Genomic DNA, 25,538 nt, shown 5'->3' with positions numbered 1-25,538 from the left:
TTTTGCTCAACTTTACCTCTGAAAGTTTGTTCTGGTATTATTTGTTCACTGTTTCTGAAAGTTTTGCTGAATTTGATTTTATAATATAGAGAGGACAGAGAAAAATGGGGTTTTCTTAATTCCAACACATATTTATATGCTCAGCCGATTTTATTGGAATTTTATTTTCCAAAAATTCTTGTGTGGACTGGTTTACATTAACCATTAATGTGAACCAAAGCCCATGCCAAGCGGCCCAAACCTCAAACCGTTACTTTTTACCTCCCAACCAACCAAACTTTTGGGAATTCGTAGAAATTACAATTTAATAGAAATTGAGATTTCATGAGAATTTTTATTACGATCTTGTTAACGAGCGCCCCGGGGCGTTAGTTAAGGATAAATTATATTGGTTGAAATGGTATTAAGTTAGGAATTCATGACAAAATCACGCGTCGTTCGATGTAATTAATGTTAATTTTACTCTAATATTTGTACTTTAATTTTCTTATCTAACGCCCCGGGGGCGCTCATTAGCTTTTTATATTCAACTAAAACATTACTCCCTCTGTCCCTAAATACAAAACATCTTTTTAGCATTTATTACTCCCATAATAAAGAAAAAGAGGTTTTGAAGGGACAAAGGGAGTACATTGCAAATCACAAGTACACTATAATTATATCAACAGTTTATTTTTTGTACTGTAGTATTTTAAAGTTACAAGTACAGTATATTACATAACAAATTACAAGTACTGAAATACATATAGAGAGTACCAAGTTAAACTTTGTTTAGTGACGATATTGTCACCTTCCAACCTTAAGGTTGAGGGTTCAATCTTTACTAGAGACACTTTGAGGGAGGGGATCCCTTACCCTTACCCTTCCCCTTCCCCCTCACTGGCTCACTCTAACGATTGAAAAAATTCTAATACCTCCGTTACATATTATCCCGATCCAATTTTAGGGGTTATACTGTTTTAGACAAGCATTTTCGATCCAACCCAACCCAATATGATGGACTTTCTGGGTCACCCGCCCTCCCAATCAAAAAGGCCTAAAACACTTACACTTTGTTTGGATAGGAAGAAATGAAAGGAAAAAAAGAGAAGACAAATAGAAGGGGACAAAATCTCTTATTTGGGTAAAAGATTGGGGGAAGGAAGGGGAAGGAGAAAGAGGGATCTATTTTCCCTCTCTCTATAATAACCATAATCTCTCCAATTAGATTTGAAGGGAAAATGGAGCTCCCCTCCTCCTCCCCCTCCCCCTCCCCCTCCCTTTCTTTTCTTTTCCCTTCCCTCCCTTTTTTTTCCCTTCCCTTCTCTTCCTTCCTTCTTTGCTATCCAAACAAAACGTTAAATTACTTTTTAACTCCTTCAAAAGAATACGTATATATGATCAGAAATTGAAGTCACACTAACAAAATTCTTTCCTTCACAAATGAAACTCCAAGAGATTGATCCCAGCAACAATGGCAGACGCCTTCGCCGGAAACTAAACAACGAAGAACAAGATCGATTGAGCTCACTTCCAGACTCCATTCTCACCGACATACTCTCTCTCCTCCCAACCAATTCCGCCGCCACCACCTCCGTCTTATCCCGCCGTTGGCGCCACCTCTGGACCGCCATCACCTGCTTCCAATTCGACTTCGATCTCTCCGAACAAACCTCATCAAACATCCTCTTAATCGTCAACACCATCTTACATCAGATGATCGCCCCAAAACTCCATGGATTTCATCTAGTATTTCCTTCGGAATCTAACTTAGATCAACCTGATGCTACTGAACAATGCTTTCGAACAATTTTTCGCCGAAAAGTTGAGCAAATTGTGGTCAATGCAGGATTCAGGAGCTTCTTTAGGGTTCCTGCTGCTTGTTTGTTTGATTCGCAATCTCTGGTAAGTTTGAAATTGATTGGTATGCTTAAGATTGAATTGCCTGAGAATGTTGAAATTCGACTTCCTAATTTGAAGAAGCTTAGTTTATGCTATCTTCTCGATGTTCCGATCATGTTGCGTGATATGTTTGAGTTTTGTCCATTATTGGAATATTTGCAATTGAGTTTTGACTTGATTTCTTTGCCCCAATCCCAGAATCCACATTCTTTGGTGAATGTGTTTTCGCCGAATTTGAAATCTTTAGATATATGTATGAATTCGTGGTGGCATTTGAAACGAAGTCGGATTTTTATTGATGCGCCAAAATTGGCAAACATTAGGATTAGTGATTGTTATTCAATTTATAACTTTGTCCAAAATCCAACTTCATTAGCTAGTGCTTGTATTGATTTGAGAGGGAATTCAATAATCGAGTCTAATGATGATGAGTTACAAGATGAAGATGATTTGTATGTTAACGGAATGTTCGAGTTTTTGGAAAGAATGTCTAGTGTTGACAACCTCGAGCTAATAATGGTACGAAAACGTACCAATATATTTACCCGTCTTGGGGTGGATATGCCAATCTTTAATAATCTAACGCGTCTTAAAACAAATCGTTTCAAGGATTTGATGCGTTGTTTACCTTATTTTCCTAAGTTAGAGCATCTTGAGGTGAGCTTATGTTCGGAAGATTATGATGTTCCAATGGAAGAGAGGGATTGGTGTGCACCAGATTCTGTACCAGATTGTTTGGTTAGTAAGCTTAAGACTGTACGAATAGAGGGGCTTGAGGGGACTGATGATGACCTTAAGTTGCTAGCGTACATTCTATGCAATGCAATGGTTTTGGAAACTCTTTGCACAACAATTCGTTCCAAGGCCGTGCATAGAATGGGTTCTAAAGTGTTGAAGGAATGCCAATTCTATAAATCCTTGTACAATCTTCCGAGGAGCTCCTCAACCTGTGAGGTTGTGGTTCCAAAGAGAGTGACAGCATCAGGTTGTTTCTTCAAAAATGGATATGCAACTTCTTGCTGTCCAAATACCAATATTTAAGCTGTTATAGATATTTACTACTCAATTTATAATTTATTTTACTGATACAATGGCTGTTGTATTTTCTGTCTGTTACTTCTTTTACTTAATGGCGGTTGTAAATAATACAAGTTATTGTTGGCTTATATTATTCGTACAATGGTTATTGTAATTACTAAATGTTAACTTTTTTTACTCATACAATGGTGGCTCTTTGATCCATGTATGCATAAAATTGTTTACTGTAATGGGAAAACATACATCATACACATGAATTTAGCTTTGTTAGACATACATTAACAAATCAGGGGATTAAGATGCTTGAATTCTCTTTTTACCTTTGATTTTGTTTTGAGGTTATTTGACGAAATTATAGACTAGCCTTGAGCCCAATACAAATAAGGAAGAAGATAGCAAAGAATAACTATGCTAACAGGGTGTGAGACTGAAACCTTGGACATTGTAGAATCTAGTTCTCTCTTTCCATATATGTTTATGGTGTAAGGTGTATTCTAACAATAGTATCATTTCTATGCAATCAGAGCTCATAGATAATTTCAGTGAAGCACATAAAATACAGCTTATCTCTGTCACTAGCCTTACTGCTCTATTTAGCTGCTCTTAAGTTCAGATTCAAAATCTTAGCCGCTTCTTTATACTGCAGCAGCCTCAAATTGTCGCCCCAAACTTCCGAAGAGAAAGCACATTCAAAGAATGAGTGTTACACTTTTTCAACTGGTTGTGACACAAAACACAATTAATACCACATTAAATTCAGCATTAGCTGAACCTCTCTGTTGTGTACAATTCATTCTGAAATACAAACAGCATAAAAAAAATTAAAAAAATTTTAAAAATAAAATAAAAATTCCCCGCATTTTTAAACGTAGGAATTAGATGTTCTGAATGGTAACGACATTGTTAGCATGGATTCATTAGATTCAGAGAGATGAATATTACATCTTTATAAAAAATGAGAAAATTAGGGAATCTTGAAAGAGTTGTTTTAAGAAACTATTACTCCCTAAATTACAGGACTGTTTTTACTAATTCTAAAACTAAAAGGGGTTCAAATCAAGTCGACCATCCCAGCTTTAATAGACCATCACTTACCATCAAATTAGTTAATTCCATTAAACAAACAGTAAATACCTTCACCAACAAAACTTTTGCCATTTTCAACTATTATTTCTAGCAACAGCGTTACAGTAAAGACATCCAAGTCCATTTAGGCCAAAAAAAGAGATGGGTGCCTGAATGAAAATTCTTTTGCTGCCCAATGTAGTATAGCAACAACACTAAATCCATGCGACCTTCAAAGTACCCAGTATTTGTAAGACGTATGCAAGGCCATCCAAAGCAAATTGGTCAATGCAGAATCATACTAGATGCTGATTCTGAAGCAATCAATGTATCATTCCTGTGAACTAAGTACGTGACAGTCGCACAAACTGTTGATGCTCATCTCACCAATGACCTCAGAGCAGCCTCAACATCAGCAAGTGGCTGACCAGCATAAAGCTTTAGTTCTCCCTTCCTTAGAACAAATACTTTGTTGTCAAGAGTTTCTGCCATTTCTTTGAATTCCTGTATCATGTTATGAATATATGGACAGTTCAATATGCCTTGCCTACCAGTGATATAAAGGTTTATGCACAGCTATGCAGAAAAAAAAAAATTGTTGTAATAAGGTATTGCTTTCATTCCTATAAATTATACATCACTATTATCCTTACTCCTTAGTAGTTTACATCTCCATCATTCTAATAGTCTTACAAGTTTTTTGTTAAAGGTATCATTAATGCTGGAAAATCACACATTATAGTTGTTTAATTTGAAAAAGGGTAGGATAGAAATTTGGCCTATTATTTAGGGACGGAGGAAGTATATCAGATAAATATTTCAGGTTATGGATAGCAACCTCAAGATACTACTACTGTTTCCGTGACCAAAAAAAAAAAAAAACATATTTTGAGTTTTACCTTTGTTGAAATAGGAGCAATATCTACAGCAGCATCAGGTAGATCCTCAAAAGCTGATTCCAGAAGATAACTGAAGTTATTAGCATCATTGCGATCTTCAAAAGCAACAGTGTAAGATGAGTAAGACTGATTCTCTGCATCAGTGTAGATCCTTATGTTATAGAATCCCCGCTGTGCTTCATCACCTATACCATTTTGCATCAAAATGACCTAGAAAAAGTGTTTTTCGTAAGGACAAATATGGATATTTTAAAAGTTCTGTATAGTAAATTGGGAGGGAAAATGACAGATAAGAGCTGTAAAGATTTGCTACAGGTTTCCCAGTTTAAAAGATGAACAGTTGGCAAATGCTATCACAAATCCACAAAAGCAAGTGAGTTGAAGTAGAGATTCATATTTCAGAGGAGCACAAAATACACTTTAATTAAATTTCAAAGCTATTCTGAGATTTCTGACAGCAAAAAATTAAGATAATTTACAAAAATGTACTGTTTAAAACTACATTCATACCATAAAACTGTGGATTGAAGATTATGGATGCAACACATTTGAAATTACTACTATTGCTTATTTAGATAATACTTTGCATCATTTTCCCGTAAATAACAATCTACAACAATCCAAGCTGCTATTACAATAGTCTAGACTAGAATAAAGACTACGCAAATAAGGCATTCAGTTCAAAGTTCAACATGGGACATAGAATGCATATGTTAGAGTAAGTTCAAGAGCATAGCAGCTTATAACAGAGGACTTTAGGGGGGGGGGGGGGGGGGATTCCAATAAGAAAGAAAATTTAGCATCCAACAAAATTCAGAAAGTCCAACAACAAAAAAAAATTGTTCTGTATTGAAGGATATACAATCTCTGTCCAAATTAAAATGCTATTCAAACAATATATCATAATGACAATTATTTTTCAAGCACTAGTGCCTATTTCTTTGTTAAGAGGTTTAGCGAAAATGGAATGCTTAATCAAAGCATGAATAAAAATACAGATCCATGTCCTAGCTCAACCATCAATACTCCAAAATACTTGCAAAAACATTAGAAAAGCCTCCCATAGTCCCATCTGCCTCAGTTATTTCCCTTTCCAGTAATCAGTAATAATAGTAGGCAAGACGTCACAACATGAGCATGTAATATTTCTACATAAAATTGTCTGCTTCACACCAGTAAACGCAAAATACTAAATTGTAGTAAAAAAATTCAGCTTGCAAGATCCATAAGTTAACTGACTAGATTCTTCCATTTAGGACCTGATTAACATAAATATTTATATATATTCCTTGATGAAAGAACATGATTAAGCTCGAAACAAACAGTATGAAAAAATGAGCAACAAAGGTTGGACGGAGTTATCTACTCACAAGAACATATGGAAGTTTTGACCACCAAGGATTAACATTCTCTAGGTCATCCTTATCAATGCTCCGGGGTAGTTTGCTTTCTAGTTTGTTAGAATTGGATGGACCTTTTCTTCGTGGCATCGTAGGTGACTCGGATGTTGTTGAGGCAGCAGGATCAGTCATCTTCTTTTTGCCTTCAGTTGCAACAGTGCTGGACACTTTGCCTCCGGATCCCTTGTCCAAACTGTTTCCATCACTAGAGTCCTGGACAAGACCTAAAGATTTAACAAATAACTGAAAGATGTACAAATAATTTTTAACAACTGCAAAGTTAAGACCTAGTGAATCCGATTAGTGTAAACTATATGCCAGCACTTCTAGAAACAGCAATTAGATGACTTGAATGCCTTGAAAGCAATAGAACCATATAAGAATGTTCAAAGAGGCATGAAAAAATAGCCATCCTCAAGCTTTCCTTCTTGAAGTTTACGATCACACCATAGCTTTTTCAGAACGTCTTATAGGTTGAGCTTTCAAATTTCCTTTAAATAGATGGCTACAAATACATTATATATTTTTTACCATTGTATGAAGCACAACTACTTTATCTAAATTCTTCTATTATTCATATTAGGATAAGCAACACAGCCTTACATTTCTTAGTTTCAAATCTTTCTCAGCCACCTCCATCAAGTCGACTCTTTAGTGTATAGCTATCTTCATGCTAAAAGTTTTTATTCCCACGAAATTATTCAGCCCAGTTTGTAAGACAAGAAAAACTACATAATTATCAAGGAAAACTGTATCAAATATGGTGGGCTTTGTTGGGTTATTTGTAAAATAAGCAATGAACTTAGGTAACTATTTGTTATTTACTCAAATGAGTAATCAACAAATCCACACTATGCCTCCATGACAACAACTTGTGATGAAAGAGTACCAATTTAACTCCCAAAAACTCAGGTAACAAAATCTACACTATAACTCTATGGCAACAAAAGCTTTATCAAAATAAAATCATTTTCTTTTATTCTTCACACCTATTGATGGACCTAGGTCCTAGCTCTCTGCCACTAGAATTGAAGCTTTCATATATCATATATGTTGCACTATCCAAAAATATTTGTCAAGTCATGATATTAAGCTCCTATACAAAGGTAACAACTTAAGAGCCATTTTCAAATATAAAAGGAATAAAAAAGAAAAAAGTAATACTACTAATCTGAAAGAAAGAAACTCGGCAATCATATTTGACAAACATAAGAAGGCTAGAATATATATTAGTTGACAGCTCATGAAACACCAGATTACCTTTTACAGGTTTGGCACCCTCATTTATTTCTTTGCTCAACTTTTTTGCTGTCCTGTTGCTTCCCAAGGCAGATGAACCATTTCCTGGTTTGGCACCCTCATTGCTTCCCTTGCTTGCTTTTTTTGCTGTGTTATTGCTTCCCGAGGAAGTTGAGCCATTGATTCCCTTGTCCAACTTGTTTCTTGCACCATTGCTTCCAAACCCTTTCCCAGGGCCTTTCAATTGTGCAGAACTTTGAGGTACTGGTATCTTCCCTTCTTTATCCATACCATTATTGCAGTTTTCAGGAATCGTTTCCTCAGTAACATCTATTATCTGACTATTATCATTACCACTTCCCGTTCCCTCGACTGGTTTTTCATCATTTCCACTACTATGTTTCTCTCTTACATCATCAATATTTTGAAATCCTTTAGGTTTCTCTTCAGGTTTAGTCAAATGACTTCTAAATTTATGCTTCATCTTAAACAATAACATACTATCTTCTTCTTTACCATCCAAAGCCTTATTTTTCTCCTCCTTCCCAGACCCCTCTGATTTATTTAAAAAATTTACATTCAGCGAAGGTGCTGGATATTTTTTCTTCAACTTACTTAACCGTACATCAACTTCCTTCACAATACCACTATTGATCTTAGAATCTTTACTCTCAAAATCCTCAATATCATCGTCATCATCACTCACATCATCTAAATCTGCTTCTCCATTCTCTACCTTCTTCCTCTTTTCAGCCTTTCTTACCTCCCACGCCATCTTTCTAATTTCAGAAATCTTTGCTTCCATTTCTGACTCATCCACGTCCAAACCAGCCCAATCCTTCAGAAAAGTATTCCCATTAATTCCCACTGCCCCTTCTCGCATCCCCAGCCTAAGCTCCTTTTTCCTATCCCCAACTACCAAATTCCCATTATTCTCATCAGACTTATTAGAACCCATTACCCAAACAGCAACAACCGTCTGTAAAACGAATAAACCCACAAATGAACCAACAATCTTAACAATGGTACTGCCTGAAATTCCACCAAAACCCACCAAATTTGGAGCCTCTGAATCCCTAACAACTTCTAGTTGACTCAAACCAGATTCATTCTCTGATTCTTCGACAAAGCTAGAACCCGATTGTTCCTTAGTGGAATCCAAAGGAACCTCAACATTTGGTTCAATTGGCTGAATGGGAGCTTCTATATGATCATCCAAAGGAATATTGTAGGGTTTAGTAAGGGTTTTAAGGATCTTAGGGCGCAAGTAGTTTTTCCTCTTAGCACGCCTCAAAGACGAAGAGGGTACACGAATCGAGCATCGAATTATCGTTTGTCTAGGTGATTTGTGAGCCTTGTATGAGACAAAGGTGGCAAAGGGATAAGGCAAACTCGCCAATGCCACCATTTATCCCCAAAAATCAACTTAATCAATCTTATCCTTCTATTTCAATGAAAAGTCCAATATAATTCTCAATATTCAATCAAATTAAACAACCAGCAAACAATTGAATACTTACTATATTGCTACTTTCATTATATTGCCAATAATAACTCAATCAAACAAAATTGAAGAACCCTAATCCCCCATTATTAAAAAAGAAAAAAAAAACCCCAAAACAGCAAATCATCAACCTAAAATTCCCAAATGTTAAAGACAGTAAATTCCTCTTTTTTCATAAAATTAGCAATTAAATTAGGCCAAAGTAACAACATACAGAACTGAAAGAGATGGAAATCCGTTGAAATTTCTCAGCAACAAAAGCTTATATTCGATACCAGGGTGGTGAATTTGGAAGCAAAGGTGAACTCGGCAGCGTCGTCTACTTCAGAAGACCACAGCACAGGTAGAGTGAAAAAGAGAGGGAAGGAGAGGAGGAAGAAAGATGCATAGGAAATTGCATTATTTGAATGGGCTTATCCCCCAAATTGGGGTTTTCAATTCAGAAATTTCGAGTTAGGGTCTGTTCTCTTACTTTGAAATTCATGTCAGGTCAGGTCAGTTCAGTTCAGTTCAGTTCAACTTCTAATTTCCTTCTCTTATAAAATTTTCAATTCAGTTCAACTTCTAATTTCCTTCTCTTATAAAATTTTCGGTTCAGTTCAGCTTCTAATTTCCTTCTCTTATAAAATATTCAGTTCAGTTCAGTTCAGATCAGCTCAATTCAGTTCAGTTTAGTTTAGTTCAGTTTAGTTTAGTTCAACTCGGTTCAGTCAATGAGAACACTCCCTTAGCCCCTCAATTACATATTTAAAAAGTTTATAATGAGACGAATCTAACAAGATTTATTTTGATAATGTTTTTAATTATTACTCCGTAAATTAGATCATACCAAATTAGATAATAAAAATTCTTATCAGACCTTATTAAAAATCAGACCAAATCTCCTTATTTCAGGTGAACAAAACAAATCCTAAACCTTAATTCTACCATTTTGGTGAGGTTAATGTTTGACCTGTTTTGAATTTTTAAAGAACACCATATTTCATTAATTAAAGTCATACGACATTCACGATTAACAATTGACGATAATGAAAATATATTTAACAAAATCAAACAAAATTTAATCGGTTTGATATGTGTTTGAATATTTTTCTGATTTAACCTTAATTATTTTATGATAAAGACTAGTATTATTTTTATTTTTTTTCTAACAAGAAGTTCATTGAACGAAGAGCAGATTACAATCTTAAGGGCTACTATCAACATACACACAAACATGAAAATAAAACCTTTATGAACCTTAGTTGAGGCACCACATCTAAACAAACCCATAAACAACCAAGGCATGGAGTCGTGATAAAGACCACTAATTGCATAACGCCATTGACTTTGGAGCCTGAAAAACCAAAAGAAACTAATTGGAACTTTATTGTGGACTAAGAATTGCCAAATTAACCGAAAAAATCGAGATGGACCGAGTGAAGAAAACTAAAACTTGAAAAAAAATAATTCGAAAGGGAAGTTGTAGAGACTACCACCAACTGAAAGAATGCACCGTGTTGTAGAAAAACAGACTATTTTGGTCAATCAAGATATTGACTGGACTTGCTTCATTTCTTAGCTAGCGTGCGGTCGAAACGAAGTTTTTAGCAAAAAAAATAAAAGCTTTTTAACAACTAAATTTGGCAATAAAATTTTAAAATATTGTTAAATAGCAACGAAAATAATTTTTTTCATTGCCTAATTAATTAAAAGCGACATTTTATGCTTTACTTTTTAATAATTAATGGCTACGTGTTTTTGATTTATTGTTGTTTAAAACAAATTGTCTTACTAGTTGTTACTAAATGACATCATATTTTTGTATTGTTGCCATATATATAGCAACAAACTATGACAACTTATATTTTATTTGTATTGATTTAGAAACAAATTAAGTCAATGAATTTTTGAATTGTTGCCATCAGAAATAACTCATCTAAACTATTGTTGCTAGATGATAACGTATTTTTTATTTGTTGCCATTTACTAATTTCAATTAATGACAACGGAATTTTTATTTGTTGTCATTGGAGATATTCTTCTTATTATTTGTTGCTATAATGAAATCAAATTGTAGAAGTAGTTTATTGTCATTGGAAACAAGTGTTACAGTTTGTTGTCAATTTATGTAAGCCACTTTTATATTTGTTGCCATTGGAAATTCTCTTCTTAGGGTCTGTTCTGTTCTCCTTATATTCAGTTAAGGTTTAATAAGTTCTATTAAGGGTTATCCAAGTACAAATTACAACTAAAATAAGTTTTAACAAGGTCTAATAATGTTCAGATTCTCTGTGTTGGGGTGTCGAGTGAGGGGTTATTGGTACGGGATTTCATTGACTCTGAGAACTTATGTTGGAAGGTGGACTCACTTTCTGAGGTTTTTTTGCCTTTTGAGGTAGAAAGAATTTGTAGCATTCCCATTAGTTCTCGTTTGCCGTCTGATTCTCTGTGTTGGGATTTGGATTAAAAAGGGTGAATATTCTGTGAAATCGGCATATTGGGCCTTGTTCGGTGATGCTTGGAGTAGAGAAGAGGTTGCTTCGACTCATGCCTGTGCGATTTGGAAGAAGATCTGGCAGCTTAATGTGCTTCCTCGGGTTAAGGTTTTCGCTTGGAGAGCTTGTCAAAATGCTCTCCCAACTCGATGTGCAATTCAATCCCGCATTAAGGAGTACGACCCGGACTGCTCTCTGTGTTTTAGAGACTTTGATACTACTTTACATGCTTTGAAGGAGTGCAGATTTGCGAAGGAAATCTGGGGTAAGTCGAATTTCTCTTTTGTTGCTTCGCTAAGGGTGTACAATGTGAAGGATTGGTGGGAGGCTTGCTTCCTTGAGCTCGATGAGGTTGAGGTGGAGAATGTTATTACTTTGTGTTGGGCTATTTGGGGAGCGAGGAATGCTAGGATCATGGAAGGTGAGGTGAAAGAGGCGGGGGAGGTCGTGAGATATGCCCAGCAGATTGTTGGGGAGGTCTTGGACGTGCGTGAGGGGAAGGGTGGAGGAAAGCAGGTTGGAGTTGGGGCATGTATGGTCCCTGCGGTTTGGGCAAAGCCGGTTGGGAATGGAGTTAAGGTGAATGTGGATGCGGGTTTCATGGGTGAGCTGGGGCATGGGCTGGGTGCTGCTGTTCGAAACTGTGATGGCACTGTCTTGGCTGCGGGGGTTGTGCAGGGGAAAGAGAGGTGGGAAGTGCGAATTGCGGAAGCGAAGGCTGTTGTTTGGGGCTTACAGATGGCTGCGAAGTTGGGAGTGCGGAGTGTGATTGTGGAAAGTGATTGCCAGCAAGTTATTCAAGCACTGAAGAGTCATGCTGTGGATGCTAGTGACTTTGGCCTCATTATTGAAGATATCTATGGATTATGTAATGGTTTTGATAGTGTTAGTTGGTCTTTTGTTAAAAGGGGAGGGAATAAGCTAGCTCATTCTATTTCTCACTTTCAGCCTTGGGAAGTAGGGCAACGTTTGTGGTCAGACGGTATCCCGTCGTTTGTTCTTGATGTAGCTTTGGCTGATTTATCTAATTGAGTTCCCCTCAGTGGGCTTTTCGATAAAAAAAGAAAAAAAAAATGTTCAGATAAGTTCACATCACGAAAATAGAGACTAATTTCAATTCAATCTCTAATTTAGAGACTGACTTGCCGTTTGGTGTGTTTTGGACCAAACTCTAACATCCCTAATCTTTAGCGTTCTTCTGTAAACGACCCAGAAGATCAATTGAGGAAGAGTGAAGAGTGAGGAGTGAGATTGATGGAGAAATTGAGAATGGGGGATTGCAAAATCATGAAATATTATTCCAGAAAACGACCCAGAAGATCAATTGAGGAAGAAGAAGACAGATTGAGTTCACTTCCAGACGCCATTCTCACCGACATCCTTTCTCGCCTCTCCATTGATACCGCCGCCAAGACCTCCGTCTTATCCCACCATTGGCGCCGCCTTTGGACTGGCGTGACCCGCGTTGATCTCTATGTTTGCAATCAGTCAGATTCCACGGCCAAAATCAGCTACATCCTTGGCCAGCTTACTTGTCGGAAACTCCGACACTTTGGTCTCACTCTCGAAGATCTGGAAGAGGGGTCCAATCCTTCTGCAATTTGTGTATCAGAATTAGAATCATGGTTCCACCAAGTTTTCAGCCGAAATGTGGAAAACATCAGTGTAAATGCAGAGTATGATGTTCCCTTGTTATTACCCGCTTTTCTGTTCAATTCTCAATCTTTAGTAACTTTGACAATACTGGGTGTGCTTAAATTGCCCAAAATTAAAGATGTGTGTGTTAATCTCCCTAATTTGAACAAGCTTACCCTAGACGAGCTTGATAATTTCCCTCTTTGTTTGGAGAATTTAATTAAGTCTTGCTCACTTTTGGAACATTTGGATTTAGTCTTTGATCTAGATTTGTCTAGTCATGTTGTGAATATAATTGCTTCTAACTTGAAGTCATTGTCTATAAGTAATTTAAGTATGCTAAACAATACCCGGAAAACTAGAGTATATATTGATGCTCCTAAATTGGCAAAGCTCAAAATTCAAGATTGGAGTTCAATCTACTACTTTCTTCAGAATCCATCTACATTAGTCAAGGCCAGTATTCAGTTGGAGAATGATGGGGGGTATGATGGGCTGGAATTGGATGGTGAGCAGGATTACGGCTCATTATCTGGACCACGAAAAGAATATATTTGCCAGATGACCAAGTTTTTCGGAGGATTATCTAGTGTTAGCAAACTTGAGCTGAAGCTAGAGAGTTGGACCAATATTTTGAGATACTTTAATTGTCTGAATCTGCCGATATTTTCAAATTTAACCTGGCTTCAAACAAATTGCTTTAAGGATTTGCTGATTTCTTTGAATTATTTTCCCAACTTAGAGCATCTTGAGGTCGACTTATGGTTACTTGATGATAAAATGGAGCAAAGGAGATGGTGTGCACCGGATTTTATTCCAGATTGCTTAGTAAGTAAGCTCGAGACTATACACATAAGTGGATTAAAGGGCATTGATGATGACCTCAGGCTTCTAGCATACATTCTGAGTAATGCAATTGTTTTGAAAAAGCTTCTTGTAGATTTTAGTACAGTGGATGGGGCATATGTTGAAAATGAACGTGATAAAGCATATGCAGTGTGGAAGGAATGTCAGTTATGTAGGTCATTGTTAAACCTTCCAAGGAGCTCCTCGACGTGTGAGGTTGTGGTTTCTGGTAGGTTAGTCGCAGCATCAGGTAATCCCGTACAAGGCGAATTCCTTACAAGTCGAATTTATTTGGGTAAATATACCTGACAGATGCAACTTGTTTTCCAATGCAACATTCTAGCTGATGGGTTGCAGACTTGCAGGTATGAGTGTATGACTATTGACTACTAAGTTCTGATTGATTTTTGGTTTATGCATAATTACATGTAATTTTGGTTTAGGCATAAAAATGTTTCTAGAAATGCTGGATATGTATCAGGGTATCGTAGCCTTGCAATGTATTTTACTCTTTCCTATAAAGTTTATATGATATATTCAAGTTCGTTTACTTCTCTATATATGGCTATGTACGGTAAATCTTTCATTTATTAATGCCTTAGTGTATGTAGTATGAGCTCTGAAGTACGTCTATAAATGTAAGGAGATAATCCAAAGGCTCACTAGTGTATCAATAGATTAAGAAGCTTAAATTCCGAAGCTGTTCTAAGCTGATTTTATGACTATCTTTCCCTATACATCAACATGTATAGCTGACTAATGAGAACAGGGTTCTTCACAACTTGTGATCTATTTGTAAATATTAAATAGAAAAGTATGGCAGAAGATCAAAGTAAGAAACTGCTAGATATGTTTATCTGTATAGAATCTATAGATATTTGACATCTTATATGGGGTGGGGATTTTTTTTTATACATGACGGTTTCTGAGGAGAGGACAATGCTGAAGCTGAATTTACTGGTGATGGGAGTCTAGGAAACCTGTATATTCCCTTTCTGTATAGAATGCTATAGTTAGGCAGCTTCTCTTTGTGCTTAAAACAGTCAAACTCAACTTCTTTCTACTTTATTATTTATTTTTCTATTTGTTTATGTTAAATACAATGTAGAATGGTCAGTAGATATTAAAATAAGGTACTAGGGATCAAATATGACCATGATACAGCACCTCTTCAGAAAAATTGTTCAGTCTACTTCCTTGTGGAAACTAAATTGCAGGTGAAGAAGTTAGAAGTTAGGTATATACAGCACATCTTCAGAAAAATGTTCAGTTAGTTTAATACTAAGCTTTGCTAAGCACATTATTGCATATCTGCACAATTAGGAATAACCAGAGCCTCATTCATTTGTGCCATTCTCATACTCTGAATCATTGCCAAATCGCCATAAGTATGATGTGAAGATTGTTAACCGAACCATCACTGGCTAGTATGATAATATCCAATTATAAAGAAGAAAACTATTTACTAGGGAGGTTCAGTGCTGGGACTGGTATGTTTCTTGAACTACCAGCAGTTGCATCTGCTCTGTCTTCTCCATTTACTAGTCTGTAGCTTTGATTGGGCCTGTTAATGGACCTCATGATTTCTTGATATAACTATTGAGCAGAGAAATTGGTGTGCTCCTAATCTTGCACCAGATTGTTTGATAAGTAAGCTTGAGACAATAGCAATAAAGGGACTTAAGGGGATTGGTGATAACCTCAGTGTCTCAGCCTGCTAGCGTACATTATGTGTAATGCAATTGTTTTAAAAATTTTAGCTAAGATCAGTTAGATGTCCTTATGAATGTCTGGGATTTTACTAATAATGAACTTGAAACAGCATATGCACGGTGGATGAAAATGTCGCTTTTGTAGGTCATTGTTTAAGCTTTCAAGGAGAACCTCTGCTTGTGAGGTTTTGTGGTTTCAGGTAGGTCTGTCACAGCGTCAGGTAATGCCTTAAGTAACGGATACCATGCCAAGTATAAGTGGGTTGATAGACTTGATGCATGCAACTTTTTGTATCACAAATGCCAGCTTTCAAGTACGGGGCTTACAGGTATTGGCTTAAGAATGCTTCCTCCGTAAGTGTTATCGAGCCACTACAGAATTCAACGGTTCAATTTATAAATTTACACACACACTCAAGCAGCAAACACTAGGAAAAATTACACTTGGATGACGGGTTTGATCTCATCTAAGTTGGAAGTTAAATTAGTAAACAGCCCGAGCTTATTATACTGTTGTGTACGTGCATGATATTCATGAAGCTATCAACAGGCAGGTATGGCAAGATAATCCATGTATTGTGTACGTACATACAGAGGCAACATATATGACTATAATTTATTAACATCCATTTGTTAGTTGTATGCTTTATATTATGTTGATATTATTACATGACAATGTTACAATATAAGAGCAGCTTTGGATTATATTAATCTTAGTCCACACAAAAACAAAACAATGATTTTCCTGTGCTAAAAGCAGGATTAAAGGACCCTAACCCTACTTTATATCCATGACCAATGTAAATGCACCCATCACTCACTGATACACCTCCATAGATGGTAGCTCCAGTATCATATGACCATAAAATATGATTATGAAAAGAAAAAAAATTCAAACAGAGTATCGAATAATTTGGACAAAAATTAACGATGAAAGTCAGTGATATTCATAAAAAATTACCTTTAATTGGGAAAATCCTTTTTATTTTTCATTATTCTCTGATTATTTTTTTTTGTTGTTATTATGACTTTATTTTTATTTTTTTGCTTTTGAAAAATTAATGAGAGGTAAAACGGTTTTTTTTTGTTTTTTAAAAATGAAAACCAGAATATGGCGGTTGGGAGTGGGTTGCGTTTGGGAAGTGATGGTTTGGGTTGGGTCACGTTTTCGTTTTGGGCGAATTTTACAACTTGACTTCTTTATTGGGCTAGTGTTGCATGTAGAATAGTTGCACAAGGGTGTAGCTTAGACCAATTACTCTTAAATAAATGCTTAAGCACACCTTATTCGACCCCAACTTGGACCTAACCAGACCTAAAGCTTAGGTACGAAATGTTCATTTTTAGCCTTGGTCCGGTCCGACCTGACCCCATGATCAAATACTTCCTCCGTTCTTTTTTATTTGACCCGTTTTGACTTTTACACTATTCACCACCCCTCCTTTGACCGTGTTTTGTAAATAATATGTAAGGAAAAAACATATTATCATAATAGATAACTTTTATATTTTTTAATTATGGAGAATTAAAGTTATTCACTGTTAAAGTTTTGGATTGACAAGCATAATAAAAGAAACGGGTCAAGTAAAAAAGAACAGGTAGATATTCTTATGCCCAGTTGCCCACATCCCACTTGATTTGGACAATTTTGGTCACTGGACTAGCCTCCTTTCTTTGCCTTCTTCTGTAAACTCCGGCACCTAAAGAGAAAACACAGAGTGAGAGTGATGGAAAATTTGAGAAGGGGTGATTGCAAAATCATGAAATACTATACCAGAAAACGACCCAGAAGATCAATTGAGGAAGAAGACGAAGACAGGCTGAGTTTACTTCCAGACGCCATTCTCACCGACATTCTCTCCCGCCTTTCAATCCATTCCGCCGCCACCACCTCCGTCTTATCCCACCATTGGCGCCGCCTCTGGACCACCGTCACCCGCGTTGATCTCAAAGTTTACAATCGACCACAATCCACGGCCAAAATCAACTCCATCCTTCCCCAGCTTACTTGTCGGAAACTCCGCCACTTTTGTCTCACTCACGAAGAATCGGAAGAAGGGTTCAATTCTTCTGCAATTTGTGTATCAGAATCAGATTCATGGTTACACCAAGTTTGCAGCCGAAATGCTGAAAATATCAGTGTAAATGCAGGGTATGATGTTTCCTTTTCATTACCCGCTTTTCTGTTCAATTCTCAATCTTTGGTAACTTTGGAATTACTGGGTTTGCTTGAATTTCCCAAAATTAAAGATTTGTGTGTTAATCTCCCTAATTTGAACAAGCTTACCCTAGACCAGCTTGATGATGTCCCTCTTTGTTTGGAGACTTTAATCAAGTCTTCCTCACTTTTGGAACATTTGGATTTAGTGTTCAATCTAGATATTTATAGTCATGTTGTGAATATAATTGCTTCTAACTTGAAGTCATTGTCTATAAGAATGCTAGACAGTACTCGGGACACTAGAGTTTATATTGATGCACCCAAATTGGAAGACCTTAAAATTAATGATTGGAGTTCAATTTATTACTTTCTCCGGAATCCATCTACATTAGTTAAAGCGTGTATTGGATTGAAGAGTGTTGACGGGTATTTTATGGAATTAGAAGGTCAAGAGGAGGATGAGCAGGATTACGGCTCATTATCTGGACTACGAAAAAATTATATTCGTGAGATGACCAAGTTTGTTGGAGGATTATCTAGTGTTACCAATCTTGAGCTGAAGCTAGATAGTTGGACCAATGTTTTGAGATATTTTAATCTGCCAATCTTCTCAAATTTAACCTGTCTTAAAACAAATTGCTTTAAGGATTTGCTCATTTCTTTAAATTGCTTTCCCAACTTAGAGCATCTTCAGGTCTGCTTAAAATTAAATGATGATAAAATGGAGAAAAGGAGTTGGTGTGCACCAGATCCAGTTCCAGATTGTATAGTAACTAAGCTAAAGACTATACTAATAACGGGACTAAAGGGCATTGATGATGAACTCAGGCTTCTAGCATACATTCTGAGTAATGCAATTGTTTTGGAAAAGCTTCTTGTACATATTTGTACAGTGGATGGGGCATATGTTGAAAATGAACGTGAACAAGCGTATGCAGTGTGGAAGGAATGCCAGTTTTGTAGGTCATTGTTAAACCTTCCAAGGAGCTCCTCGACGTGTGAGGTTGTGGTTTCTGGTAGGTCAGTCACAGCATCAGGTAATGCCGTACAAGGCAAATTCCTTACATGTCAAATGTATTTGGGTGAATATAACTAAAAGATGCAACTTGTTTTCCAATGCAACATTCTAGCTTATGGGTTGCAGACTTGCAAGTGTTGACTACTAAGTTCTGATTGATTTTTGGTTTATGCATAATTACATGTAATTTTTGGTTTAGGCATAACAATGTTTCTAGAAATGCTGGATATGTATCAGGGTATCATAGCCTTGCAATGTATTTTACTCTTTTCTATTAAGTTTATATGATTTATTCAAGTTCGTTTACTTCTCTATATATGGCTATGCATGGTAGATCTTTCATTTATTAATGCCTTAGTGTATATAGTATGAGCTCTGAAGTACGTCTATAAATGTAAGGAAATAATCCAAAAGCTCACTGGTGTATCAATAGATTAAGAAGCTTAAATTCCGAAGTTGTTTTAAGCTAATTTTATGACTATCATTTCCCTATATATTAACATTTATAGCTGACTAATGAGAACAGGGTTCTTCACAACTGATGATCTATTTGTAAATACTATATAGAAAAATACGGCAGAAGATCAAAGTAAGAAACTGCTAGACATTTTTATCTGTATAGAATCTATAGATATTTAACATCTTATATGGAGTAAAGATTACTAAAAAAAGGTGGGGTGGCCGAGTGGGTTTTTTTTTTTTTTTTTTACATAAAGAGTGCTGAAGTTGTATTCCCTCTGTGATGGAAGTTTAGGAAACCTGTATATTTTCTTTCTGTTTAGAATGCTAAAGTTGGCAGCTTCTCTTTGTGCTTAAACAGTCAAACTCAGATCTTTGCTAATATCCAATTATAAAGAAGAAAAGTATTTACTAGGGAGGTTCAGTGCTGGAGTTTCTGTATTCAAGACTGGTATGTTTCTTGAACTACCAGCAGTTGCAACTGCTCTGGTTTCTCCATTTATTAGTCTGTAGCTTTGATTGGGCGTGTTAATGGACCCCATGATTTTCCTGATATAACTATTGATTAACTTGTCTGGTTTCTTCATTTTTTAGATTGTTTGATAAGTAAGCTTGAGACAATAGTAATTAAAGGACTTAAGGGAGTTGGATAACCTCAGAGTCTCAGACTGCTAGCGTAAATTATGAGTAATGCAATTGTTTTAAAAAGCTTAGCTAAGATCAGTTAGATGTCCTTATGAATATCTGGGATTTTATAACCAATGATGAACTTGAAATAGCAGATGCACGGTGGATGATAATGTCGCTTCTGTAGGTCATTGTTCAAGCTTCCAAGGAGATCCTCTGCTTGTGAGGTTTTGTGGTTTCAGGTAGGTAATGCCTTAAGTGACAGATACCATACCAAATGTAAGTGGGTCGATAGACTTGATATATGCAACCTTTTGGATCCCAATTCCCAAATGCCAGCTTTCAAGTACGGGGCTTACAGGTATTGGTTTCTAAGTTCCTGTTGTTTTCTATGTATACATATAGTTTTGTTTGGGCTTAACAATGCTTCCTCTGTAAGTGTTATCGAGCCACTACGGAATTTAACTGTTCAGCTTATAAATTTACCCAAGCAGCAAATACTAAGAAAAATTATACTTGGATGACGGGTTGATCTCATCAAGTTGGAAGTTAAATTAGCAAACAGTCTGAGCTTATTATACTGTTGTGTACATGTCATGATATTCATGAAGCTATCAACAGGGCAGGTATGGCAAGATAATCCATGAATTATGTACTTACATACAGAGGCAACAGAGCAACATATTTGACTAATATTAGCAACATCCATTAGTTAGTTGTATGCTTTATACTTTGGATTATATTAATCTTAGTCCACACAAAAACAAAACAATGATTTTCCTGTGCTAAAAGCAGGATTAAAGGATCCTAACCCTACTTTATATCCATGACCAACGTAAATGCATCCATCACTCACTGATACACCTCCATAGATGGTAGCTCCAGTATCATATGACCATAAAATATTACCAACCTTTGCATCAATGGCATAAATAGGTCCTGTTACATTATTGGTTGATCCCGCGAAAACCACCCCATTAGCCACCGTGACAGGGCCTTGTGTGGAGGCATTGCTAGGGTTCCCTAAAGACCATAACACCTTACCAGTTGAAGCTTCCATTGCCACCCATCCACCTGCGGTAGTGCTTTTGTTAGAAGGACTAAGGATGAAATTCTGTTGATCGGTGTTGGCTATGTTGGTGTATACTCTTTTTCCGTCTGTGGCTGATCCCCAAATACCACCTCCTCCCAATCCTCCTGGTCCAGCTTCCTACATTATTTTGACGACACACATGTCAATGCACAACTTTGACCATTAATATATTTTATATTCTAGTAGTAAAAAAAACATAAAAACAAAGTTAATAACATGAAAATATATATTGTGACTAATCCAATAACATGTTACAAGATTAATAAACGAATAATGCAAAAGTCAAAATGATACACTTAAAAAAATCACAGAGTAGTAAAGTAATTATACCGTACTCCAAACCAGGTCCCCAGTGTCCCTATCGAGAGCCCAAGTGAACCCACTTTTTTGAGTAGCAACTGCAATATCCTTCCTAGTAGAGTTAATCTTAACAGTAAGTAACATCGGTGCCTCACCAAAATCAGCATCAGGGTTAGGCCCTGGAGGACAATCAGGACTACTAGAGATATTATGACAAGCAAAGAACCAAACATCATATCCACCTATTTGGTGATACCATTTTATGCTTCCAGTGTCTAAATCCAAGGCCAAAAATGAATTAGAGTGATTTTCAGGCTCTACACACGACGTCGTGTTAGTAGGGAATGTTTGGTTGTTTTCTCTTTCCGAGCAGTCTCTAATTCGTTGTGGGGCGGAGTAGAGGTTCCCGGTGGCTATGTACACAAGTTTTCTTGGTACGTCGATGGGTGGACTACTTCCCCAAATCGCTGCCCCGGCATACTCCCCTCGTTGTCCATTGTTGTTAGGTAACATGTACGTTTTCCAAAGTATGACACCAGTTTTAGCGTCTATTTTAACAAAGCTACCACGAAAGTGGCAACATTCTTCTATGCTTCTTTCTTCTTCTAGTGATGATACTCCCACGTAGAAGGCCCTGAAATGGAGTAAAATTAAGGATTTTAGGATCTTAAGGAATAGATTCATTGCCTCTCACCATCACTATTACAATTAAACCTACTCTCCTTACGAAGTTACACGTTAAGTACCACGTATTCGCTTAGACATTCTCTCTTACTCCCTCTTTTTTCTTTTCTCTCTCTCTTTTTTTTTTATTATTTTTTTATTTTTTACGGGTACTTTAAAAATAAGATTGAATATGTAAGTAATTGTTAGAATCGTTCAATCGTCTCAACGCATAATTTTAAAATAACTTTTTTTATTATTTATGGTTATAAATAGCTAAAGATATGATAAGTCATATATATGCATTGACAAATGTGTTGGTCAAACGGGGGCACTTAAATAAATAAATAACCGAGGGATCAATAAGTAGCGATGGTCAAAGTAAAGTGGATGAATAATGTCAAAAGTAAAACTAAATTAAACAAAATAAATAAATTAGATTTAGACAGTTAGGGTCGGTTCTGTTCACCTTATTTTCACTTATTTAAGGTTTAATAAGTTGATTTAAGTTCATATAAGTTCTTTTTTGGAAAAATAAGTTCTAATAACAATTACTCAAGTTCAAATTGCAACTTAAATTAATTTTAATAAAGTATAATAATTTCATATAAAAATAAAATAAGTTCAGATAAGTGATAATCAAGTGAATTGTACACGCCCTTAATTTAACGAAATACCTGTTGTAATATGTCCCAGACATGGTAATAAGACTATCAATATGAGCATCCAATTTAGTCATCCAAACCAGTGAACCATCGTTGATTCTTAGACCAAGCACATAACACGGTCCATAAAGGCCAACAATAAGTAAACCCAAGTCCGGAGCCACCGTAGGTGTTGCCCGAGCCACGGTCACATTCACATTAACAATTAAGCCCGTCGAAGGGATACCGGTGAGCTCTTGAATGAACTGCTTCCACACTAGGGAACCACTAGAAGCCTTAACTGCATATATATAGCCATCCCAACTAGGAAAGTATAAAATTCCATTATATATCGCTGGGGTTGCTGTTATATCATTTTGAGCCTCAAATTTCCACTTTAGTTTCATATTTTGAACAGTTTTTGGATTAATCTTGGTCTCTTTTGAAGCATATCTCATGTTTTGTAGGTCACCTCCATGATTTGGCCAATTTTCCTATCATAATCAAGAATTAACAAGCATGATGATATGATTATGTTTGTACAGGAAGAATAATGTCATGATACATACACTCTTTGCCCTTTAATATTCTCTTCATCTTAGATAATATTTCAATTTTAATTAAAAAATAAATAAATTAGGCTATATACCGAATAAAAAAAGTTTAGTGGTTTTAATGGTTGTTTAAATATATCTTAGATGATCAATTAACAAATACAACAAAAAGAAATAGTACAAACAAGTTTTGATCAAAAGATTAAGTTATAATTAAAGTGAAAATCTTCAATATGTCAAAGTTATGTAATTTTACTAATTAGCAACTATCATATCCCATATTAAAATAATCAAATTTGTGCATGGACAATCGTAAAAGTCAAATGGATGCAACTATCTTCTTCCCCAACTCATCACTTGCCAAAATTTCATCCATCCCATCATAATTGGGCAGATAGTTAAGGGACAAATCTCAACCAACCCACGTTTATCTCTACGTAAAGGGGGTGATGTAGTAGTAATGTGCACCTAAAATAACAAAACCGCTCTGAGTTTTTACAAACTCTTCTAATATTGTTGGTGTATATAAATTTAAAATCTAAAGTATGCATTGCGTGTATATAGATCTAGTTATAATCTAGTTAGTCCGTACATTTAACTAAGAAATATCCAAAACACGTAGTTATATTGACACATGTACAAGAAAATACCCTTATTTTCACCCTTCAGATCACCACTCCAAATTTTGTTTTTAATTTCTTATGTAGATTCACATTTTCTTATAGAAGGAGTGCTTTCAAAAATTAAATTTTAGGCAATATATATAGAAGAAATAAAGAAAAGAAAACATAAAAAGTAATAGAAGAAAAATAATTAGAATGAACTTACTAGGGAAGAATTTACAGTGACAAGAATCCATAAAAACGCAATAGGTAGGAGGAGGATAGAAGAAATGCTTAATCGTCTTGCCATTTTCAAATCAAATTAAACAAGTTTAGTTATGAAATCATATGGAATTAATTAGATAATGTCCCTGCCTCAATTTTATACTAGACATGAAATAATGATCAAACTTATTTTTAATTACTACGTTAAGCACTATGACTACTACCATTACGTATTATTTTAAGCTTGCTTTTTTTTTTTTTTTTTTTTTTTTTTTGAAGAATATTTTAAGCTTGCTTCGTTCCTTCGAATTAGTCATTGCATATTTCGTAATCAACCATTTTAATTTTTTGACTTTTGGACGGTTGTGACTTGCAAAGATCAATCATCATATATAATACGAAGTATAAAATATGAAATGTGCTGATTACACCAAAAATATAAATAAAAAAAATTGTTGATGTTTGACACTAGGTTAGATTAATATCAGGAAGTTTTTTTTTTTTTTTTTTTTTTTTGAAAGAAAATTAATATTATAAGTTTACCAGCTTAATTATAAGTTGAATTTGCATTATGTAGATTTTTTTCCAGCATATACATGTATACGTGGACAAAGTCGAGGGACTACACGTGGCGAAGTTATTTTTCTTTGTGATTAATCTTGCTACTCAATAATATAATTTACTCTCTATCACATTAATCTACGTATCAAATCATGTTGCTAGCATATGATTTTAGAAATTCCAATAATATTTGACGAAAAAATTCCACTAATCTATACTTAGTATTTAAAAACACAAACCATAATTTTTCATATGACACATGTCATCACAAGTTACTCACTACCACATATGACACATGTCACCCCTTTTGATTTTTTTGTTTAAGTCTTTATACATTCTATAACTTGCAAATACAATTAAGAAAATAAAGTGTTTCATTTCCATCATAATAAAATAAAGTTGAACCAATTGATATACATCACATAAACATATGAATTGAATTATATAAAAATTGTCTTTTCAACTAATAGACTTAAAATATAACTTAAACCAATATGTCATTTCATACCCTACAATCTTCATGTATATATACGTATCTAAATTCCTTTATATTTATCCACAGTTCTACCCTCATTCTTTTTTTCCTTTTAAGTTTTATCAATGAAACAATTACTTCGTATTTCATATCAAAAGTTTCAACTATTGAAAAACATACCTACATATCAAATAACCTAAATAAGAACTCGTGCATCGAACGGGCCAGAAGGCTAGTTAAATAAATACGTAACACCCAAATCCTACTTAAACATCATTTGATACGAGTATGATGTTTCCCATAATTTATGCAAGTATAACTTTTGACTAATGCCATTTATGTAATAAATTAATAAATAATGATAATTAACAAGTCATTACTCATAACTCATAAGTGTAGGCTGGCCATTCTGACCATGACCAAAACAAATGTACTCGTAATACAATAGACTTGCTTGGCA

At 35.5% G+C, this 25,538-nt stretch overlaps 5 protein-coding genes across 7 annotated transcripts; 3 read left to right on the top strand and 2 right to left on the bottom strand.

The window, feature by feature from the left end:
• Positions 1-1,389: 1,389 nt before the first annotated feature.
• Positions 1,390-3,074, top strand: LOC145641988 (F-box/FBD/LRR-repeat protein At2g26030-like). Of its 2 annotated transcripts, XM_081693032.1 has the most exons (2): positions 1,390-1,884; positions 2,524-3,074. In XM_081693032.1, exons 1-2 carry the CDS (start codon positions 1,423-1,425, stop codon positions 2,920-2,922), a joined length of 861 nt encoding a protein of 286 aa, XP_081549158.1. In that variant the 5' UTR covers positions 1,390-1,422; the 3' UTR covers positions 2,923-3,074. The 2 variants fall into 2 exon arrangements, with proteins under 2 accessions (XP_081549158.1, XP_081549157.1); XM_081693031.1 differs by having other exon boundaries at positions 1,390-3,064.
• Positions 3,075-3,847: 773 nt separating this feature from the next.
• On the bottom strand, positions 3,848-9,409 carry LOC145641983 (uncharacterized). The gene is made up of 4 exons (XM_081693025.1): positions 7,544-9,409; positions 6,254-6,507; positions 4,884-5,093; positions 3,848-4,488 (listed from the first exon to the last, which is right to left on the bottom strand). The coding sequence occupies exons 1-4, from the start codon at positions 8,928-8,930 to the stop codon at positions 4,363-4,365; spliced, it is 1,977 nt and encodes a 658-aa protein (XP_081549151.1). The 5' UTR covers positions 8,931-9,409; the 3' UTR covers positions 3,848-4,362.
• Positions 9,410-12,579: 3,170 nt separating this feature from the next.
• Positions 12,580-14,542, top strand: LOC145641986 (F-box/FBD/LRR-repeat protein At1g16930-like). The gene has a single exon (XM_081693027.1). The coding sequence runs from the start codon at positions 12,758-12,760 to the stop codon at positions 14,291-14,293; it is 1,536 nt and encodes a 511-aa protein (XP_081549153.1). The 5' UTR covers positions 12,580-12,757; the 3' UTR covers positions 14,294-14,542.
• A 2,803-nt stretch (positions 14,543-17,345) lies between these two features.
• On the top strand, positions 17,346-20,482 carry LOC145641990 (F-box/FBD/LRR-repeat protein At1g16930-like). 2 transcript variants are annotated; one of them, XM_081693036.1, is made up of 2 exons: positions 17,346-17,848; positions 20,117-20,482. In XM_081693036.1, the coding sequence occupies exons 1-2, from the start codon at positions 17,424-17,426 to the stop codon at positions 20,205-20,207; spliced, it is 516 nt and encodes a 171-aa protein (XP_081549162.1). In that variant the 5' UTR covers positions 17,346-17,423; the 3' UTR covers positions 20,208-20,482. The 2 variants fall into 2 exon arrangements, with proteins under 2 accessions (XP_081549162.1, XP_081549161.1); XM_081693035.1 differs by having other exon boundaries at positions 20,114-20,482.
• Positions 20,483-20,709: 227 nt separating this feature from the next.
• Positions 20,710-24,246, bottom strand: LOC145641992 (uncharacterized). The gene is made up of 4 exons (XM_081693038.1): positions 24,044-24,246; positions 22,695-23,155; positions 21,385-21,988; positions 20,710-21,171 (listed from the first exon to the last, which is right to left on the bottom strand). Exons 1-4 carry the CDS (start codon positions 24,125-24,127, stop codon positions 20,710-20,712), a joined length of 1,611 nt encoding a protein of 536 aa, XP_081549164.1. The 5' UTR covers positions 24,128-24,246.
• Positions 24,247-25,538: the final 1,292 nt, after the last annotated feature.

This window comes from Chenopodium album, chromosome 8 (genome assembly GCF_948465745.1).
Source record: "Chenopodium album chromosome 8, dcCheAlbu1.1, whole genome shotgun sequence".
Lineage (NCBI taxonomy): Eukaryota > Viridiplantae > Streptophyta > Magnoliopsida > Caryophyllales > Amaranthaceae > Chenopodium > Chenopodium album.
Note: the sequence above shows the minus strand (reverse complement) of the source record. Positions and strands in the feature narration are given on the sequence as shown.

What these genes read in the sequence shown, in the direction of transcription:
- LOC145641988 (XM_081693031.1), top strand. Translation starts at nt 1,423, where the DNA reads ATGAAACTCCAAGAGATTGATCCCAGCAACAATGGCAGACGCCTTCGC.
- LOC145641983 (XM_081693025.1), bottom strand. Translation starts at nt 8,930, where the DNA reads ATGGTGGCATTGGCGAGTTTGCCTTATCCCTTTGCCACCTTTGTCTCA. An exon ending in GGGTGCCAAACCTGTAAAAG is followed by an intron (nt 6,508 to 7,543) that starts GTAATCTGGTGT and finishes TTAAATCTTTAG; the next exon opens with GTCTTGTCCAGGACTCTAGT. An exon ending in TTGCTCCTATTTCAACAAAG is followed by an intron (nt 4,489 to 4,883) that starts GTAAAACTCAAA and finishes AACATGATACAG; the next exon opens with GAATTCAAAGAAATGGCAGA.
- LOC145641986 (XM_081693027.1), top strand. Translation starts at nt 12,758, where the DNA reads ATGGAGAAATTGAGAATGGGGGATTGCAAAATCATGAAATATTATTCC.
- LOC145641990 (XM_081693035.1), top strand. Translation starts at nt 17,424, where the DNA reads ATGGAAAATTTGAGAAGGGGTGATTGCAAAATCATGAAATACTATACC. An exon ending in AATATCAGTGTAAATGCAGG is followed by an intron (nt 17,849 to 20,113) that starts GTATGATGTTTC and finishes AACTTGAAATAG; the next exon opens with CAGATGCACGGTGGATGATA.
- LOC145641992 (XM_081693038.1), bottom strand. Translation starts at nt 24,127, where the DNA reads ATGGCAAGACGATTAAGCATTTCTTCTATCCTCCTCCTACCTATTGCG. An exon ending in TCACTGTAAATTCTTCCCTA is followed by an intron (nt 23,156 to 24,043) that starts GTAAGTTCATTC and finishes TGATTATGATAG; the next exon opens with GAAAATTGGCCAAATCATGG. An exon ending in TCTGGGACATATTACAACAG is followed by an intron (nt 21,989 to 22,694) that starts GTATTTCGTTAA and finishes ACTCCATTTCAG; the next exon opens with GGCCTTCTACGTGGGAGTAT.